The sequence below is a fragment of the Mustela nivalis genome (genome assembly GCF_964662115.1).
Source record: "Mustela nivalis genome assembly, chromosome: 1".
In the NCBI taxonomy this organism is placed as follows: domain Eukaryota; kingdom Metazoa; phylum Chordata; class Mammalia; order Carnivora; family Mustelidae; genus Mustela; species Mustela nivalis.
Window position 1 is genome coordinate 211,622,271 of NC_139020.1, and position 21,065 is coordinate 211,643,335.

At 45.6% G+C, this 21,065-nt stretch overlaps 1 protein-coding gene across 4 annotated transcripts in view; it reads right to left on the reverse strand.

Annotated features, from left to right (window-relative positions):
- The window catches only part of ADGRE1 (adhesion G protein-coupled receptor E1), a 47,350-nt gene that overhangs the window by 24,784 nt on the left and 1,501 nt on the right, over window positions 1-21,065 (reverse strand). For all 4 annotated transcript variants that reach the window (XR_014312617.1, XR_014312618.1, XM_082734072.1 and 1 more), the window contains exons 2-8: window positions 20,269-20,322; window positions 9,775-9,921; window positions 7,116-7,271; window positions 5,607-5,753; window positions 3,124-3,273; window positions 874-1,014; window positions 651-788 (exon numbers count right to left, since the gene is read on the reverse strand). Coding sequence is in view for 2 of the 4 variants with exons in the window: in XM_082734072.1 (XP_082590198.1) it covers window positions 651-788; window positions 874-1,014; window positions 3,124-3,273; window positions 5,607-5,753; window positions 7,116-7,271; window positions 9,775-9,921; window positions 20,269-20,322 (933 nt within the window). In the remaining 2 variants the exon portion in view is untranslated. The remainder of the gene's footprint in view (window positions 1-650; window positions 789-873; window positions 1,015-3,123; window positions 3,274-5,606; window positions 5,754-7,115; window positions 7,272-9,774; window positions 9,922-20,268; window positions 20,323-21,065) is intronic.

Here is a 21,065-nt window from a genome sequence, read left to right on the forward strand (position 1 = left end):
ACAATTTCAAAAAATTTAAACCATTCACTTCCCTATTGTTTTCAGGAGGAAAAAAAAATCTCCGAAATTCCTCACGTGGCTCACCAGTTCCTGCAGGATCTGACTTCTGCCCATGTCCTCAGGTGCACCTAATGCCATTTCCCCTGGTCCTGACTCTATGTTAGCCTCAGGGCCTTTGCACATGCCATAACCGTCACACTGAGCTCTCCACTCTTCATCTAGATAATTCATACCCTTCCATCAAACTTCAATTTAAATGTTACTTGCCCAGAGTATATCAAATCTCATTACTCATTATGAATCATACTATGATTTTTTTAGGGAGTCACACTCATTGTTCTTATTAAATAATAATGTGTGAACTCTCTACTTCTTTCCCTAGACTATAAACTACATGAAGGCAAATATCATGTCCATCACATCCAGGACTGAATCATCAATGACTAGTGCAGGGGCTGTTTGACTAATAGATGTTCCAAGAATAATTTATTGAATGAGTAAATTAATCAATGAGTGAATGAATACCTTGGAAAAGAGAGAATTGTAGATGAGGTAAAGGTAAGAGAAAGATCCAGAGTTTGAGTAGGTTAAGGATTTCGCAGCCAAACCAAGACATATTCCATTGCCAAGAGATACAAAGAGATGATTACTTTTGCAGCTGAAGTTCAAGGAGCCTTCAGGATTGGGTTGAAAGCCTCCAATGCAGCTACAGCTGTAGGAGCCCAAGGCATTGGTGCAGACAGAATTGGGGCCACATGGTGATGGACCTTGGGAGCATTCATCAATATCTGCAAAGAACTTGAGAATATCAAACAACCCAGAAGAACCAGGAGATACTTCTTTCCAGGGATGTTCAGCAAATCCTCTTCTCACCTCTACAATGGACTCCTTGTTCTGTGAAGCTCAGCTTTCCATTACTTGGTGCAAAGCCAGGAGAGCAGGTGCAAAAGTAGCTCCCAGGCGTGTTGGTGCACGTTGCATTGGAAGGGCACATATGGAGGCACTCATCAACATCTATAGCATAGAGAATGGGCATGAGGCAGAGTTGGCTAGTGATCCTACAAAAGCCATACTTCCAATGCATAGATTTATCCCTAAAAAATGGTAGCCCAAGCAGGCACTACATTTCCCAGAACCCTCTGCGTCTAGGTGGGGCCATGTGACCAGTTTTCATGTTTAGAATAAGAGCAGATATGACATTTGTCACTTCTGGGCCAAGGTGGTTGCAAAGCATGTGTGCTTCCTCTCTTTCCCACCACTGGCTGAAACAGAGATTCCAAAGCCAAAAGTGATATGAGAACCAACAGATGCAAGGAAATGGTGTGGAGAAAAGCTGACCACTGGCCAGGTATGTCTATATTGGGTAGTAATGAGAGTAAGAAATTTCTGTTAGTGTTAAGCTGGTGATTCTCAGCTGAGGGCAGTGTGTCCCCTCTACCCCTGCTAGGGGACATTGGGCATTGTCTGGAGATATCTTTGGTTGTTGTGACTGGGCTGGGGGTAGGGGGTGATGTGGTAGGTAGAAGCCACAGATACTTCCAAACATCCTGCACTTCCCAGGACCGCCTCCCACCACAAAGAACTATCTAGCCCAAAACGTTAGTAGCACCAGAATTGAGGAATCCTGGCCTACCATATAGCGTCTCGCCAGGTCACTGTGGCACTGTGAGGTTACCTCTCCCTCTGGGAGTTTCTGAGCCATAGAGATATATGCAATAGAATGTCCCAGGAATAAATAAGCAGGAGGAAGGTAAGGACAACAGTTTTCATATTCCTCTGTCAATTCACAAAACAACCTGTGCAAGTACATGGTGTGTTATACTGGGCATTACCATGGAGCATTGGGAGAAGTCCTTATGATATGAGTAGACTCATTTGGAGATCTCAAAGGACAGGAGAACGACCCAGAGGTAGAAAGTCCAGGGAAATGGTTTTCCTCTTGATGTCACAGAAAATATCTCTAACCAAAGAGTGCCCTTCTTTTAATAGGGATCTCCCCACTGACAGACACATGTAAGTGTCTGCTAGGTGAACACTCATCAGAAATAGCACATATGGGGGGCCCCTGGGTGGCTCAGTTGGTTAAGTGTCTGCCTTCGGTTCAGGTCATGATCCCAGAGAAGGAAACAGTGCCCGCAGCAACTCCATATGCAACTAATCAATCATTGAACACTACGTCAAAAACTAATGATGTGCTATATGTTGGCTAACTGAACATCATCATCATTGTCCTCATCACCAGAAATAGCCCTTAAAAAATAGCACAAGTGAAATTTACATTTTGCATATGGCGCTGGACTAGCTGTGTGGTTTTCAAAACTGTTTTGGCTGAGGAACCCTTCCTTCATGCACAGTGAAAACTACTGAGTAGGTAAAACAATTAGGAGCAGTGATAGTCTGAGTGTCAAGGGGTCCTGAGAAGATGCCTAGCAGCCTGGAATGCTGTACCAGTTTCTCTCTACGGTCCCTCTCAGATTTGCCTCTCTGTTGCTCTCCCTCTATTAATGTCTGCAGCTGCTGAAGATCAGTGAATGAAAACAAGAACATTTTTAATGAAAAGAAGCACATTATTGCCCTGGGAAGGGGGGAAGCTCAAAGAACATAAGACATGTTCCTTAGTAGAGTAGATCCTCCAAAGACGACCACCATCGGTGTCACTGTTTCCTGTGTGCAGGCCTTGTTCCCCCAGAGAGATGGGGAGTTAATTTCCCCTTCCTTGGCATCTAGCCTGGCCCCAGGACGTTGGCCAGGAGAACGTGGCAGAAGCAACATTCTGGGACTTCCAAGCCCAGGTCTTACAAGATCCCAGTTTCTGCTTCCTTCCCCTTGCAGCTTCCCTTCTGGGAAACCAGCTGCCATGCTCTGAGGAAGCCCAAGAATCCACGAGGATGGGCCCACGAGGGAAACTCAGGGGCCCAGCTGAGCTCCCAGCCAGACACCAGCACCAACTACTAGCCACGTAAGGGAGTCCATTTTGGACCTGGCCTCCATCCTAGGGATGCAGAAAGACCATTTTTCAGTCCACAGGATCACGAGCAAGCACAGACCCTTGTTTGTAAGCCATACTTTTCAGGGTGGTTTGCTATCGGTGGAAAGTTTTCCCGGCATGCCTGGGAGCATTACCTACACATCTGAAATCCTCCACATTCTCAGGGGTCCAAACAGCAGGTGAAAAGAACCCAGGCAGGCAGGAGCAATTGTATTTTCCCAGGGTGTTGATACAGATGGAATCCAGGCCGCAAAGAGTTGAGTTCCTGGCGCATTCGTCCACATCTAGGCAGAAAACCAGTCTACGTCAAGAGGATGAAGGATGCCTAGGGCCTGGCAGAGCACAACCCCACCCGGACCCGAGCCAGTGAAGCTCCTGGGCTCTGCTCACGCCTTCCCAAACTCTGCTGAAAGGAAGGGCAAAGAAGCAGGTCTGTGACTCACACAGCCTCCTGACGAAGCTCTCTGCGGCATGGGATAAAAATCCAAACACCCCCTCAGAACACAGGAGACCCCAAGAGCCTGGTCCCACCGAACCTCACCAAGCTTCTCTTGCTTGTCTAATCCCCTCGTAATTCCTGACTCAGATTCACTGGTTACCTGTAGGTTCATGAAGGCTTATTCTCTGCTCCCTCAGCCTGGAACTCACTGGCCTCTCTTTCTTTCATAAATCTCAATTCCTTTTCAAGGAATCACTATGTTATCAATAACAATGATTAAGAAGTGTCTGAGTGGAGGGGTGGAGGGTGCAGACAGCCTGGGCTCGAAGCCTGGCTCTGTCCCTACAGTCTGTGTGTTACTGGGAGCTGTGCACTGAATTATTCACCACTCTGCACATCAAATTCATATGTTAATGCCCTAACACTCTGTGGTGTTTGGACATGGGGCCTTTGCAAGATGATGAGGTTAAGAGGAGATCTTAAGATGGGATCGATGCCCTTCAAAGAAGAGGAAGAGACACCAGAGCTCACTGAGGACGCAGCATGAAGGCGGTCATCCAGAAGCCAGGAAGAAAGCCCTCTCTGACTGACCATGATCTCAGACTTCCAGCCTCCAGAAGAGAGAGAAAAGAAATCTCAGTTGTTGAAACTGCCCCATCGGCGGCATTTTTTTCTTTTTAAGATTTTATTTATTTATTTGACAGAGAGAGATCACAAGCAGGCAGAGAGGCAGGCAGAGAGAGGAGGAAGCAGGCTCCCCGCTGAGTAGAGAGCCCGATGCGGGACTCGATCCCAGGACCCCGAGATCATGACCTGAGCCGAAGGCAGCAGCTCAACCCACTGAGCCACCCAGGCGCCCCCCATCGGCGGCATTTAGTCAGACCCAGAGCTGACTAATGCGTGGACAAGATAATTCACCTCTGTGCATCTCAGCACCATCATCTGTCAAATGGGGACAGGGACAGTACTCATTTCACTGGGTTGTTTGGAGCATTAAATAAGGTGATGTCTGGGAAAGCCTCAGAAAAGAGCCCGGAGGATAACAAGTCTGAGCTAAATATTTGCTAAATAAAATAAAAAATTAACTGGTGACATGTTGAGATTTTTGTGACAGGTGCCGAGGGAGATCCTACATGCACCTGCTCAGAAAATGCTTCCGGCAGCCCCCGTGAGGTGCACACCAACATTATTTCCGTTTTCCAGATAAGGAAACTGAGGCTTCACGGTTACTGCATAGCCTGTGAAAGGCACACCCAGGATTTAAAATCAGGCTCTGTCTGGTTCTGGACTTGTTAGAGGACCGCTTCCCAGGCTGTCATGAGTCAGAGTCTGGGAACTTGGGGGTTAAGTCGATGCCGGCCCTAGACAAGCCCCCTCCCTGGGTTGCTGGAGGTGGCAGCCTCACATGAAGGCAGAATAGCATCATGGTTAGAGCACAGGGTGTGCAGTCACACTTGGCAGCATTCAGATCCGGACTCCCCTGCTTCCTATCTATTTGACTGTGGGAAAGCTGTTCCAGCACAATGGAGGTTCAGTTTCCTCATCTGTAAAATGGGTATAAAATATACTGATACCATCAGGTTGTTGGGAAGACAGCGAGCACATGAGTGGAAAAGCACAACACCTTGGCTAGGATTCTGACTCCTGGCTTCCGTACCTGCTGTTTCCTCCTCCTGGAACACCTTTCCCCAGATACCCAATATCTCAGTCCCTCACACCCTCACATTTTTCCTCAAATATCAACTTCTCAGCATAGCCGTTCCTTACCACCTTATTCGATGTAGACCCCCATCCTCAGCACTCCCTGTCCACTTTCCTGTCTTCTTTATCTCCTTAAACTATTCCTGGCATACTCTATGTTCATGATTTCTATTGCTATTTATCTCTCCCAACGCTGGATGATGAGTTCCAGGAGAGCAAATAATTTTGCCTCTGCTGGTCACTGCTGTATCCACCATCCCTAGAATAGTGCTCAGCATACAGAAGGTGCTCCTGAAGTATTTGCTGATGAGTGAAAGAGTAAATGAATGAAGGAAGGAAGGAAGGAGTGATTATTGGCTTCAGCTTAGCAGAGGAGAGCTTTGAGCTCAGCCCAGACTCTTGCAGACCTTTTCCCTACCAGGCCTGTCTTGGCCAATGGACTTGGATCTTGTTCCCCAACAGATCTCTCCCACCTACCTTCACATGTCTCTCCTGGGCCCTGGATGTTCCTGTTGCCACTGCTAGATTCAAACCCCAGGTTGCAGACACAAGAGTAGCTTCCAGGACTGTTGTGGCAAGTTGCATGCTCTGGGCAAATTCCGGGATCAGCACATTCATCCACATCTGATCAGTGGAAATGAAAACCCAAGTCAAAGTGAATAAAGAAATGAGAACAGGAGTCTGAAAACACACTTGCCGTGCATGTTCTCCCCTGCCCCCTCTTCTCCCTTGCAGTTAGGCATGGCCGTGAGAATAAATCCTGGCCCAATGTATGTAAGAGGAGAGTGGTAAATAGCTCCCAAGAGTAATGACCATAGACATGGCCGTCCTTCTTTACTCTCCCCATGGCTACACCATGAGACGCAGATGGTGCCGTGCAATGTGACTTATTGCCACTCCTCTTTAAGATGTGGAGCTTGTGTCCCCACTCCTTGAATCTAGCTGGCCTTTGACTTCCGCTGGCCAAAAGAATGCAGCAGAAGTGATTTGGTGCCAGTTCTATATGTAGACTTCTAGAGAAGTTCTTTGCTTCTGCTCATTCTTTGGGATCCTTGCTTCCTCCATATGAACAAGCACTAGACTCACCTAACAAGAATGAGAGACAAAGTAGAAGAAAGATGGAACATCCCAGATCATTCCCCTGGCATGCAAGGCAGCCTAGCTGAGATAAGCAAACTGACCCTCAGCTGACCACAGATACATAAAAAGCCCAACAGAGACCCAAGGAACTGACGGGCAGAGTCCAACCTAAACTTCCAATGCACAGAATAGAAAGTCAAATACATGGTGTTAGTCTCTAGTCACTGAATTTCAGGGTGATTTGTTACTCAGCTATAGCTAACTGCTACAAGTGGATCAGAAAAATCAGAGAGGACTTCAAACATCTATCAGTCCACGCCAAGGGGATGTGATAAGGGCTTGATCACTCCGTGCCTTGCTTGACGGGGTCACCCTCCCTCCAAATGAGCATGGACAATAGTAGTACTGCACCACATTCAGGAAGACAGAGCCCTTGCATCTTGTGAGAACATTCTGGCTACAGTTGGAGGATGGATTTGAAGGACAAGACTGGAGGAAGAGAAAGCCCAGTGAGGCGGCTGGTAAAATATCAGGGAATCCCAGAACGAGGACAGGGAAGAATGGAGAGATTTAAGACATATTTAACAGGTAAATTCCCCAAGATATGATGACTGATTTAATATGGAGGTTTGGGGAGGAGGGCATCTAGAGCACAACAGGTTCTCTATACATTCACAGGTGGAGTTGTGAGAGAGGAATCCACTCTGGCAGCTGCAATCATAGCTTCCCAAGGAGTTGACACACTCTGCATGCTCCGGGCTGATGCCACTGGAGAGGCACTCATTGATGTCTGAGGAGCAGTAAAGGAGAGTGGGCAGAATGAAGATGGTGTGTCTAATGTGAGAGATGCATGTCTCCAACTCAAGTGATCACTGTTCACCAAAGACCCATGCCCAAGAGCATTACCTGCGCAGGAGAAATGACCTGGATATCCTGGGATCCAGTCATTTCCAGTGGGAGAAGAGAAACCGGGGAAACAGCTGCACTTGTACCTCCCCAGAAGGTTTCTGCAGACTGAGTGGGGACCACATTTTGAGGAGCTTTGAGAACATTCATCTATATCTGGACACAGAAAGAGTTAGAGTTACAAATTTGCCTCATCTTGTGTAGCAGATTGTATTTTCAAAAATGGCAGAAATTATGTCTTCCATGCCATATGCCCTTCATTCCATATGAATTTGTATTCCTTCCAGAAAGCAATGGGGTCTCTATTCCCTCCCCTTGGATCTAAGCATGCTGTGATTGTGAGGGTAGTGATTCTAAGTCATAAAGACACCATGCATTCCCTCTTTCTTCTCTTGGAACTTGACCACCATACTGGGAGGAAGCCCAAGCAGCCATGAAAAAAGCAGCTCACATGGTGAAGAACCAGGATCCCCAGCCCACAGCCCTGGTGAAGCAGCCAGCTGGAGGCCAGCACCAGCTACCAGCCGTGGGAGTGTGCTCTCTTTAAAGTGGATCCTCTAGCCCCCACTGGAGCCAACTCAACTGACACTGCATGGAACAGAGACAAGCCACACTCACCAAACTCAACCCAGATGACAGAGACATTCATGAACAAAATAAATGGTTGCCCTTATTTTCATGTACTAAATTTGCAGGTGTTCTGCTACCCAGCAGTAGATTGTAAAATAACAATTTAGGGCACCTGGGTGGCTCAGTCAGTTACGTGGCTGCCTTTGGCTCAGGTCAGGATCTCAGAGTCTTGGGATCCAGTCCCACATCAGACTTTCTGCTCAGTGGGGAGCCTATTTCTGTGTCTGGTTGCCACTCCTCCTGCTTATGTGTATTCTCTCTCTCTCTCTCTCTCACACACACACACTTTTTTGACAAATAAATAAAAAAGTCTTTTCTTTAAAAAAAGAATAATTTTCAAAGCCATATAGAACAATTTACTCATTTGAGGACCCATAAAATTGTCCAGTTATGGTATCATGATGTAGTCCAGCACAAGTTTTCTTCAGCCCAGATCTGCCAAGTCATCCTAAACCCTTGCTATATACTTGTCGTGCAAATACAACTTCAAGGCAAGTCTCTTACAGCCCCTCCCAGAAAACTGTGCCTCTCCTAGACAGAAATCTGGAGCTGCCCCTATACATCAAGATCAGACCACAGGAATGTTTATCACGCCTTTATCTAACGCAGTAAAACATTAGAAACAACCAATTAAGGCTGACTAAATTTGTAGTTGACATAAAGAAGGAGGTAACATGTTCCTTCATTCAACAAGTATCTATTGGATATTCACAAGAAATCAGGCCCTATAGGAGGGTCAGAGACATAAAGGAGATGAAATCCTTGCCGTAGTAGTCATAATTTTCTAGACGGAGAATGTTGGTTTCAACCCAAATTTTGAAACCAGGGCCCATCAGGACTATTGAAGCTTACCAAATAACCCACGAACTGTAACCCAAAGGTAAAGAAAGATTTGGGAACTCTCTGGGTACTACAACAATAGAAATGAATTCTCTTTTTCAGAGCCCAGCGAAGTACAGCTCATGGGTCAAATCAGTCTACCACCACCTGTTTGTATAAATAAAGTTTTGTTGGAACAAAACCACACCCATTCATTCGTGTATCGCCTATGGCTGCTTTCTCACTACAACTGGAGCATTAAGTAGTCATGAGAGATCATTCGGCTTGCAACCTCCAAAACATTTACTCTTTGGCCCCTTGCACAAAAAAGTTTGCCAACCCCTGGTCTTATTCAGAGACACAGTCAGATCTTGACTGTCAAGGGAAGAACTGTGATCTAAACATAAAAATGCAAACAAAGAACTTTGCTCATTCTGGGGACTATTTCAATTTATGCTATTTACATTGGTAGTACCTCTGTACTGTACCTAGCACACTGTATACACATGACTGCATTTAATTTTCCCAACTATCCTTCAAGGTGGGTAGTCTTATAAACCCATTTTACAGAGGGAAACATTGAGGCTTACAGAGGGTAAATATGTTTCCCCAACACCTCACAACTAGGTGATATGATTCAGAAATTGCTGTTAGAGTCGGAAAGATGGGTCTGGAGGTCAGTTCAACCGCACGACTGTGAATGAGTCATTCCAATACCCCAAGCAGTTTCCTCCTCTGTATGGTAGAGATCATCATGGTAGAGATGCCTGAACTCAGTTTAATGTAAAAATGCATAGAAAGCCCTTCACAGGGGACCCGGCACTCAGTGAATGTTAGAGAGTCTTGTTTTCTGCATGGAAAGACAACCAAAAGGAGGTTACCCAAAAGGAAATCAGTGGTTATTTCTGGATATTGACAAACAACACGGTTTTTACTTTCATTTTCATCCTAAAGCTAGCTCTGAATTGTTGGAACGTTGAGTGAGCAGGAATCATTGTCATAGAAAAAGAAAGAGAACAATGATGTACTGTGTGTTGGATAATTAAATTTAAATTTTAAAAATTTAAGAAAGAAAAGAAGGTTAAGGGAGGGAGATGGGGAGAAAAAAATGTTTGGGGAAAATGTACCTACATCCACATCCACTACCCAGCCAGCTTCCACCTGATTCCCATATAACATGCTGGCGGGTTTTGAGGGGGTGTGTACTTACCTTTGCACGTCACTCCTGGGCCCCTGAACTGCGTCAGTCCATTGCTGGACAGAAAACCTCGTTTGCAAGTGCAGTAGTAACTATCCAAAGTGTTGGTGCAGGTTGCGTAGGCTGGGCACGTGGTGGTATCCAGACACTCATTCACATCTGGACAGTACAGAAGGAACAGGTCAGATTAGAGCTCCAGGGTGGGCTTCAAGGGGGAGGCAGCATGAGAGCATGAAGAGGACTATTCTGGGCTGAACTGTGCCCCACCCCCAAATATGCTGACTCCCTAAACCCTGGCCCCTGAGAATGCAACTTTATTTGGAAGTAGGGTCTTTGTAAATGTAGTTAAGACCTCAGCAAGGATGAGATCCTTCTGGAGTAGGATGTTCCTTAATCTGATATGACTGACATCCCCTCTCTGTAGAAAGCCAAGGCGTGCCAGCACTCTAGCAGATCTAACATGATTTGTCTGTGTCCAGGCCTCCCATTTCCCCCTTCCCACTGTGTTCTAACCACACCGACCTCCTTGTCATGCCACCAAACCTCTTGGCATGGTCTTGCCCCTTCATGCTGTTTCCTCTGCTCTAGGTACCTTCACAGCTCACTCACCTCCCTCTGGTCTTTGTTCTAATAATAGCATCTCAGCAAGGTCTTCATTATTGAGCACCGGCTGTGTACTGGGCACTGTTGTATGCACTCAGCACACAGCAGTGAATGACAGACACAAATCCTTGCCTTCCAGGAGCTCAAAGTCCATCAGGACAACAGACTTAATCAATCACAGAAGTTGTGTGTGTGTGTGTGTGTTTTTTTTTAACAAAGAATTGTTTTAGAAATTGTCTGAAAATTAATTTCATTTCCAGCCAGATTTACCTCTTCCTGGAGAGCAGTAGTAAAAATCACTCACTCCAATGAGTGGAGATGCCACTCACTGGCTATGTGTCCTTGGACAAGTTACTTAACCTCGCCAAGCCTCAGTTGTCCACATCTGTGTAATGGGAATTGTATGAGTATACATACTAAGGCTGCTCTAGCCAATAAACAAGTAGCATTTGGCATCTACCTGCTTTTCTCCATCCCCAAAGACCTTCCTCTGGATTCTACATCCTTAAATCCTCCATTATCCCCTCCAATCTTTTCTCCACATAGTAGTCATCTCTGAATACAAATTTGATCATCTACCCCCACCCCTGCCTACAGTGCTCCTACACTATACTGCCTACAGTGTCACACTCAGAATTAAAACCCAAACCACTTAACAGGACTCATGAGGCCCCAGTGACAAGACCCAACCACATCTTTAAGCCTCTCATCTCATGGTAGTTCCATTTCCAGATTTTCCACCTCAGGGCCCTGGCATATGCTATTCCCTTGACCTCTGCTTTGCCTGACCCATTCCTATTCACTCCTTAGGTCTTGCTTAACTGTCATTTCCTCCAAAACACCTCCCTTGACGCTCCCAAGGTTTCCTGAGCTCTTCCTCTATGACACCTACCATAATTACAGTTGCTCTATTATTTATACGATTAGATTTTTTTGTTATTGTTTTGTTTATTTGACAGACAGATCACAAGTAGGCAGAGAGGCAGGCAGAAAGAGAAAAGAGGAAGCAGGCTCCCCCACAGAGCAGAGAGCCCAACGCGGGGCTCGATCCCAGGACCCTGAGATCATGACCTGAGCTGAAGGCAGAGGCCCAACCCACTGAGCCTCGCAGGTGCCCCATGATTAGCTTTTTAATGATCATTTCTCCCGCCACACTGTGAGCTCTGGAAAGACAAAGCCAGACATGGAGGCAGGCTTCTAGGTGCCTAGGAAGAGACTTATTTGATATTATCATTCCTGTGGTCATCAGAATAATAGCCCCTTGGTAGATGACCACATCCTAATCCCCGGAACCTACGAATATGGTATGGTACGTGGCAAAGGAGCACTAAGGTTTCAGATGGAATTAAGATTGGCAATGAGCTGGCCATTTGCACCCCAATGTTCACAGCAGCAGCAGCCACAGTCGCCAAACTGCGGAAAGAACCAACATGCCCTTGAACGGACAAATGGTTAAGGAAGATGTGGTCCATATACACTATGGAGTATTGTGCCTCCATCAGAAAGGATGAATACCCAACTTTTGTAGCAACATGGACGGGACTGAAGGAGATTATGCTGAATGAAATAAGTCAAGCAGAGAGAGTCAGTTATCATATGGTTTCACTTGCTTGTGGAGCATAAGGAAATAACATGGAGGACATGGGGAGATGGAGAGGAGAAGGGAGTTGGGGGAAACCAGAGGGGGAGACCAACCATGAGAGACTGTGGACTCTGAGAAACAAGCTGAGGGGTTTTATTGGGTGGGGGAATGGGTAAGCCAGGTGGTGGGTACTGAGGAGGGCACGTATTGCATGGAGCACTGGGTGTGGTGCATAAACAATGAATTCTGGAACACTGAAAAGAAATTTTAAAAATAAACATTTTTTTAAAAAAAGATTGGCGATCAGCTGATCCCAAGATGAAGAGATTATTCTGGATTAACCAGGTGGGGCCAAAGTAATCACAAAGGTCCTTATAAACAGAAGGCGAAGCCAGCAGAGGCAAAGGGACACAACGTGAGAACGACCTGGCCAGTCATTGCCAGCTTTGAAAGTGGAGGAGGAGGGACACAAGGCAAGGAATCCAGGAGGCCTCTAGAGGCTGGAAAAGGCAAAAAGACAGATTATCCTGCAGAACCTCTAGAAAAGAACGCAGCCCTGCAGGGACCTTGATTTTAGCCCAATGGGACCCACTTTGGACTTCTGATCTCCAGACCCGCAAGGTAATGTTTTTGTTGTGTGACGCTACCAAGTTTGTTTATTGGCGAGAGCAGCCTTAGTATGTGTACTCATACAATTCCCATTACACAGATGTGGACAACTGAGGCTCCGTGAGGTTAAGTAACTTGTCCAAGGACACACAGCTTGTGAGTGGCATCTCCACTCATTGGAGTGAGTGATTTTTACTACTGCTCTCCAGGAAGAGGTAAATCTGGCTGGAAATGAAATTAATTTTCAGACAATTTCTAAAACAATTCTTTGTTTAAAAAAGAAAAAAAACAACTTCTGTGATTGATTAAGTCTGTTGTCCTGATGGACTTTGAGCTCCTAGAAGTCAAGGATTTGTGTCTGTCATTCACTGCTGTGTGCTGAGTGCATACAACAGTGCCCAGTACACAGCCGGTGCTCAATAATGAAGACCTTGCTGAGATGCTATTATTAGAACAAAGATCAGAGGGAGGTGAGTGAGCTGTGAAGGAACCTAGAGCAGAGGAAACAGCATGAAGGGGCAAGACCAAGCCAAGAGTTTGGTGGCGTGACAAGGAGGTCGATGTGGCTAGAACACAGTGGGAAGGGGGAAATGGGAGGCCTGGACACAGACAAATCATGTTAGATCTGCTAGAGTGCTGGCACGCCTCGGCTTTCTACAGAGAGTGGTGGGAGCCATGAGGTGTCTGAGCCCAGACAGGACAGAGCTGGACTGGGCTTTTAACAGGGTCCTGTGGCCCCTGGCTGGGAGATGAACTGTAGAGGGGCAGGATGACCAGGCAGGAGACACCTGCTCCCATCCAGGTAAGCCGGGATGGAGGCTGCAATCCTGCTGGGAGCTGTGGGAGACACAAGATTTGGGGTTTCTTCCGAAGGTGACGCTAACAGTATTTGCCAATGGACTGGGTGTGGGATGTGAAAGAAAGAGGAGTGAACGGTAAGGCGCCAGCGTCGACTGATAGAGTAAGAAAGCACTTCATAGAATGCTGCAAAACCTTCTTACAACATGCCTTGTTTCCTTTCCCTGCAGGACATCTTAGTTGTATCTCTTCTCACTAACAGTTTCCTCTTTCATCTGCAGAGGCAATGCTGTTCTTTGCAAACTTCCTGCCTTTCATCTAAGTTTCCCATCACCCTCTTCCTCTGGCTCAATCGCTCACAACTCAAACCCACCCCAAACCAGAATCTCAAGCCAGGTCTGTGTGACTTGGCACCGACCAACCTCTCAGCTCATCTCCTACCTTGTCCCACCAGCCATGCTCACCTTTGCTCAGTTCCCCCCATTCTTTCTGGTCTCAAGAACTTTGCATGTCACTGCAAAGATCTTAGGACTTGCCAGCCTCCCGAATTGCACGAACCAATTCCTTATGACAAATTTTTTAATCTATATGTATCCTTCCTGTTGGTTCTGCTTCTCTGGATAACTCTGATAAATACAAACACCTTCTATACATTAGACACTATTCTAGGCACTGTGGATTCAGAAGTGGAACAAGACACACAAAATTCCCCATCTTCACAGAGCTAATAACCTGGAGAGTTGAGGGTAAGGGATACGATGTCGAAAATAGGGTAGTCACTGAGATGACTCATGAGCTGAAACATAAAGAAGATGAGGGAGAGAGCCAAGTGTATATGTAGGGCAAGAGCATCCCAAGCAGAGGACATAGCTCATGCAAAGGCCCTGGGGCAGGACTGGACCTGAGGTATTAGAGGAACAGCAAGGAGGGGTGTGTGGTCAGAACAAAGAGAGCAAGGCGAAGAGAGGGAGGAGGGCAGGGCATGGAGGGGATGGAGCAGGTCGTGTAGGGCCTTAGAGGTCTCCAAGAGGATTTGGGCTTTGAGCTGAGGGTGGTGGGAGTCCTGGAGGGTTGTGGGCAGAGGAGGTGGAACTTGACTTGGGTGCTCCCTGGTGCCCTCTGGTGGCCACTGCAAGGGCAAGAAGCCAGGAAACCCCTTCAACAATCCCCCTGAGACAGACACATGCTCCTCAGTTATGAGTCAAACAACTTAATGGATGATCACCTAATTGACCCAAGCATAAACAGACTCCAAAGGGCAAAAGGACTTTTGAAGTTAGAACTAGAGCTTCCGTTTCACTGGTGCCTCCCAAGCTCCAGGCTCCTTCCGTGCTTTGTCTGCAGGGCCCTACAATAGTGCTTCCAGATGGGTGGACCTAGTAACCCCAGTTTTCCCAGGACTTCCCTGGTGTTAGCACTGGAAGGCCAGAGTCCTGGGCATTCCCCTCCCGGTAAAAGACAAGCCAGGAGGTTGGTCACCCTACCTCAAGGTAAACACAAGGACTCCATTTTACAGATATGAAAACAGAGGTCCAAGAGTGTTTCCACAGATTTCCCGAGGTCACGCCATCAGTCAGAATGCAAGAGAATTTAAAGCAGAATGGGTGAAGGCTGGCAGGGTGTCCGGGGGGCCTGGTCACTGTCCTGACTGTGTCTACTCACTACGCCTTTGGCCCAGCCAGTATGAACCAGATAATTTCGGTTTCTCTGAGAAAAGGGAGCACTGACACAGTGGTGCACCTGCTATGTTCCAGGTACCACTTGAAGCACTACCAGTTGGATTAATTAACCTGTCTGACTCTCATTTTCGTAGAAACTGAAGTTTTAGGGAATTTACTGAAATATGTGAGGACTGGAACCAAGATTTGAACCCAGGAACTATGACTCCAGAGCCCATCTCTTAACAAGAGCACATGGAGTCAAATCCTCACAACTAACCCATTAGGTCGGGGGGAGGGTTACTGCAATACCCATTAATCAGACGACAACACCGAGAGCCGAAGGTGCTCGCCCAAGGTCTAATTGCCTTCAGTCTGGGAGGCCTGTTCCCAGAACACGTGCTCCGCAGCTGCCACCAGCCCCACAGCAGAGCAAGGAGAAGCCATCAGATCCTTTTGAACGTGGCCGTGAGCCAGCCAGTCTCCGTATTTCCCCGAGTGCCAGTGATTACAGCAGCAAGTTACGAAAGCAGGAGCGGGTATGCGAAGGGGAAAACCCAGTCTCCTCCTGGGGACTCGTCCTACACCAGTTCATGAGTCCTTGCCCGGTAAGAAGGGGTGGGAGAGCGGCCATTCTTGGCACCCACCACCCCCCATCTGATTTACTGGCATGGCATGCGGATCTCCCAGGCAAACACTGGTGGAACAGGTACAGGTGAGTTACAGCATAGTCTCTGCCTTCCCCCTGAGCAGGTGAACCTCTGGGATGCATTGCACACTCCAGGCTCCTTGTGAGACCACGCTGTGTGGCTAAAACTCTCCTAAAACACCTTCCAGGAAGGTACTTTCTCTCTCTCCTCCCTATCCTGCTCCCCTCAGTCTCCTGCGAGTCCTCCCTTGATGAATTACTCACACAACAATCCTATCAGCTCTGCGTCTACAGAAAATGACCAAAAGCAGATGTTCATTCTTATTTTGATGAAAAAAAAATTTTTTTGGTTTGTGTCTTTTTTAAAAAAAAGGTAATGATTGCTTATAAAAAAAAATTCAAACAAACAATGCAGAAGTATATAAAATTCAAAGTGAAGATCTCTTAGTCCCCCATCTTTACACCCAGAGGCAACCACTGTCAAAAGCTTAGAGTGAATTCCCTCCAGGCTAAATCCTATTCATAGACTCAGTCATGCAAGTGTATTATTAAATAGGAATAAATTTATAAATTCACACAATTTTCTTAACGCAAGTGAGATCACGCAATATACAATCTACTGTGCTCTCCAAAACAGTAGCTACTAATCATATACAGCTGATTGCTTTTAAATCTCTGAAAACTGGGGTGCCTGGGTGGCTCAGTTGGTGAAGCATCTACCTTCAGCTCAGGTCGTGATCTTGGGGTCCTGGGACCAGGCAGTCTGCTTCTCCCACTCTCTCTGCCCCTCCGCCTGCTCAAGAGTGCACACACGTGCTCTCTCTCACTTTCTGAAATTAAGGAGGGCACGTGTTCTAATGAGTACTGGGTGTTAAACATAAATAATGAATCCTGGAACACTACATCAAAAACTAGTGATGTACTGCATGGTGACTAACATAACATAATAATCATTAAAAAAAAAAAAAACCTCCAAGAGTAACCTAGAAGGACAAAAAAAAATCTTTAAAAAATAAATAAATCTATGAAATTAAATAAAACAAAACATCCCATTATTTGGTCCTATTGGCTTTATTTCAAGCGTTCAGTAGCCGCTTGCGGCTAGTGGCTATTGTAGATTCAGAGCAGGTCCATCATCCTGGAAAGGACAACTCTGTTGTCCTCTTGTTTTTTCACATCAGAATAGGTCTTGCAAACCAAGAGCAGCAAAATTTGTCAAGCGTGGAAGCTGGGTGATGGGTACATGGGAGTCTGTTGTCCTGTTTCCCCTACTTTTGAATGTTTAAATATTTCTATAATAAAAAGTTAAGGGGAGGATATGTTTGGGGCAACTTTCCGAGTCAGTGCATACAGACCCAGCTCATGCTTTTGAACAGCTATGTAGTTTCCACTATGCCCATGGGCATTAACTGTGCCAGGGACTGGCTTGGAAGCCAAAGTTCCACGGTATGCAACTGTCAGTAGCAGGCAGCTTACCCACCACGGACTGCATTTCCCAGCTCACCTTGTGTCCAGGTATGGTCCTATGACCCCAAGCAAATACCCCGTGCCTCACCGCCAGACCTCTGTTTTTAGAAAGTGGGTATGCCTTCTCCACTGTTTCTCTTCCCTCCTGCCACAGTCTGAAGAAGACTCTGAGACGCTAGCATGGCTGAGCCACCCAGATATCTCTACCCAGATAGAAGGCATCTGGGTCTCCAAATTACCATTCAGAGGAAAAGCTCTGACTGGCCAGAAATATTTGCATTGGACTCTAAACCAAACAAAAATTAAATTTATTTTTAGTAAGCCACGAACAGTTTTGGGTTTGTTATAGTAGCTAGGGTTACTCTAACAAACACAACGTTTTATCCAACTACTCCCCTCATGTAAACAAACATATTTTATTCCAAGTTGTTACCAGAATAGTATAAGGAACACATCCTTGAGTGTATGGTGAGGTATGTCTGTACTTTATACAAACATCTCTTTGGAATAAATTTCTGGATTAGGAATTGCTGTATCAAAGTGTATATGCATTTTCATAGTATTTTATAAAGTATGGTATAGAGAGACAAGCACAAATATTTTATATGTACTTTAGTGAACTATCACAAAGTTAACATCCCAATTCCATTTTTAATTCCAATCTTTAATTCCAATAGTGCTTAGTTTTCTCAAATGTTAAGTCTTTGGAATTTCCACTTACAAATTTCAAGTATGTGCCTTGACTATAACATCTCTCACACTCTCTATGTGAGGCATAGAGTCTTTTATTTATTTATTTATTGATTGATTGATTGATTGATTGATTGATCTACCTAACTTGCCTGCATAGTGTCAGGCCTCAGCTTGGTCCCAGAGCTGTGGAGAGTCACACGATGACTTCCTCACTGGCCAAGGGCTTTCTGGAATCAATGATAATGACTGATTTTTTTTTTTATCAAGGTGATCTTTTTGGAAATAGAGTGATAGGATTTTCTTTTCCACTTATATGGGTGTGAACTCCCTTCCCCAACACATTCTGCTGAAAGGTTTACTCTCATTCAGGAGATTTTAGGATGTCTTAGCAGTGACACACATGAAAGCGAAACGGTAACATTCAAGTTTTAATTACCAAACTGGATTTGGGTTGCCAGCAAAACAGTAGCCTTGAAAGCAAAGCCTTATAAGATGAACAAGTTTAGGGATCTAATGTACAACATAATTACTCTGGTGAACAATACCGCATCATGTACTTGGAAGTTGCTACAAGTAGATCTTATATATCCTTATTCCAGGAAAAGAAAAAAAAAAAGATGGTAGTTATGTAAGGTAATGAAGATGTTCGTGAACACTATGGTGATAATCTTTCTCAATATATGTGTGTGTAAGGACCTACTTAGCCAGAGCGACTCCATCTCGGCTACACAGCCATTTTGTTGTTCGTGCAGTAAAACTTAAACTGACCCTGCCCCCTCCCCAGAGGAACTTACTTAAAAACAAATCTGGGAAACCAGTAAAATATGGTTGACCAGTCCCTGATAACAGAGCCCAAATACAAGGATGGGTCAGGTCAGATGGAGATAACAGAGCCCAGAATGCAAGGACGAGTCAGGCCAGGTAGAGACATCCAATCAGTAAAGCACACATACTATCTCCCTAACCATCAAAAAAATGTAAAACCTGCCTTTTGGGTGTTAAACTTGGGCGCAAATTCTGACCAGAGTGATAGGCTAGTTCAAACAGCTACTATAAGGTAAATTGTAATTCAATTGGCCACCCACATGTGACCTAACATGACTAAGAGACGGCCCCGGCTGGTCGGTTTGATTCTTGATACTGGCATGAAATAAAGCTTTGCTTGACCTTCGCTTTGTATCAGTCTCGATCCTTTGATAACGGACCCCAACATGTGTATCATATCAACACGTACACACATTAAACTTACACGATGTTATATGTCAGTCATATCTCAATAAATAAGATTTTGGGGTAGCCAGGCTTGAAGGACTAGAAAGTAGAGCTTTCATTAAGCCATGGTGTAAGAGAAATAAATACCTTTCACAGGGGAAGAGAAAAATTGTGGGAAGCTAATAAAGAGAGATGAGAGGGACCCACCAGAAGCCCTACTCCTCTGCCACATCACCTCAGTAACTTCTGGGTAGGAATGGATGAATTGGGGTATCAAGGCTAGGGGCTGACTTCTCCCAGCAAAAATCAGGTGGAGTTTCCCAGTCTAAAAGAGAAGTTTGCTTTCTGCTGCTGTCACATCCAACACGGTATGAGAGCCAAGGATTAGAATCTACAGAAGGAGGTAGCTAGTAGGTGGTCAAAAAAAATCTTCTGGGTTCCTATAGCCTGAACATGGAAAGTAGAAGCTCCTGCATGGACCCCTGGAGGTTAGAGAGCTTCTGAGAGGACTACCAGACAAGCAAGGTGGGGTCATGCTCTACCAATGGACAAAACATCCTATCCACAGTCCACCCTTGACAGCCACAAGATCCCATAAGTTGCCCCTACACCAACACACAGCCACCATCTTGGGAGGACCAAGAGTAGAGTAAGAAATTCGAAAGATTAACTCTTTGCACAACACAGACTGAATTTCCCAAATAAGGGTGAGCCAGGAAACAGAGACACTGAGAACATGAAGAACTGGCAGTGTTTTTCTTCTCCATCCAGCAGCAGCTTATGTAGAAGATGAGAACAATTAATAACATTTTTTAAATGCGTTTTTTTTTTCACATTGAGTTGTAGTTTGAGTAAATTCCATCCCTATTCCTAGTACCATTTACGAAGCTCTTATCACATGTACCAAGTAGTTAACAAAGTTACCTCTTTCGACTGAAGCTTCACAATGTCCCTGGGATGGGAACCTGTGTTAATTGTATTTCACGGTTGAGGAGAGTGACCATCAAGAGAGGTTTCGTGTGACTCATCCGAGGTCACACAGTGAATCCACGGCACATAGGTAAGTGCTTGGACAAGGAACCAGGAGACCTGGATGTTACTTATCCCTTGCTCTGTCACTAAGTATCTCCCAGCAAGTGTTCAGCTGCAGCTCAGCCTCCTGGGACAGAAGGGTCTCCTCCCCCAAAAGCATCTTCCCGCACATTGACTATATGGATTTTCTTTGACCAGCTTACCAACTGCCATTGATTCCAATGGGAAAACGACCCAGAAGAATAGACCACAATACCCTACGGGGAAAGAAAAGAAAAACACTGTGAACCATCAAGAAGTAATATGCTCAAGCTGAAAAAAGTGCTCCTGGAATGACCTCATATAAGTAGGTTTAATGAATGTAGACGAGAGATCCAACAGAGTGACAGACATACAGTATGTCACATAATACAGCAGCCATTCCTGCGTTTCTGCACTTTATGTTTTTCATTTTGTTTGTATTATCTTAACTTTCTTTTACAAAAAAAGTTCCAGCTGGTTTTCAAAAACAGACACTAAAACATGTATTCTCAAGAGAAATGACATCTTCCTCAAGAGGGCAAAGCTTGATTCTTAGGGAGAGATGAAAAAAGTGTCCAAAAGGCAGTGTAGCCTACCAGCATTTAGTTCTTCTTTGCTATTACCACCTCTGTGACCCTTACCCCCAACACACCCATCTTTGCCCCACCCCCACCCTTCTCTTGAGTACCATCCCCACCTTCAAGCCCATCACCACCCACACTACCCCCATGACCACCCCCACCTCCACCATTCCCACCATCTGACCTCCACCACCCCATCTTCTCCCCCTCCCACAATCCCTACCCTCAGTGTCGTCATCACTACTCTGATGATTAAGTCCAGGGCAGAGTAAGGGGCACTAGTAGCTAATACAAGCGCTGACACCACAAAGCAACAACTTGGCATTCCTGCATTTGCAGTCCACGAGTTACCTGCTCCTTCTAAGGATCCCTGCCAGTCAACAAGTCCCACAGACCCA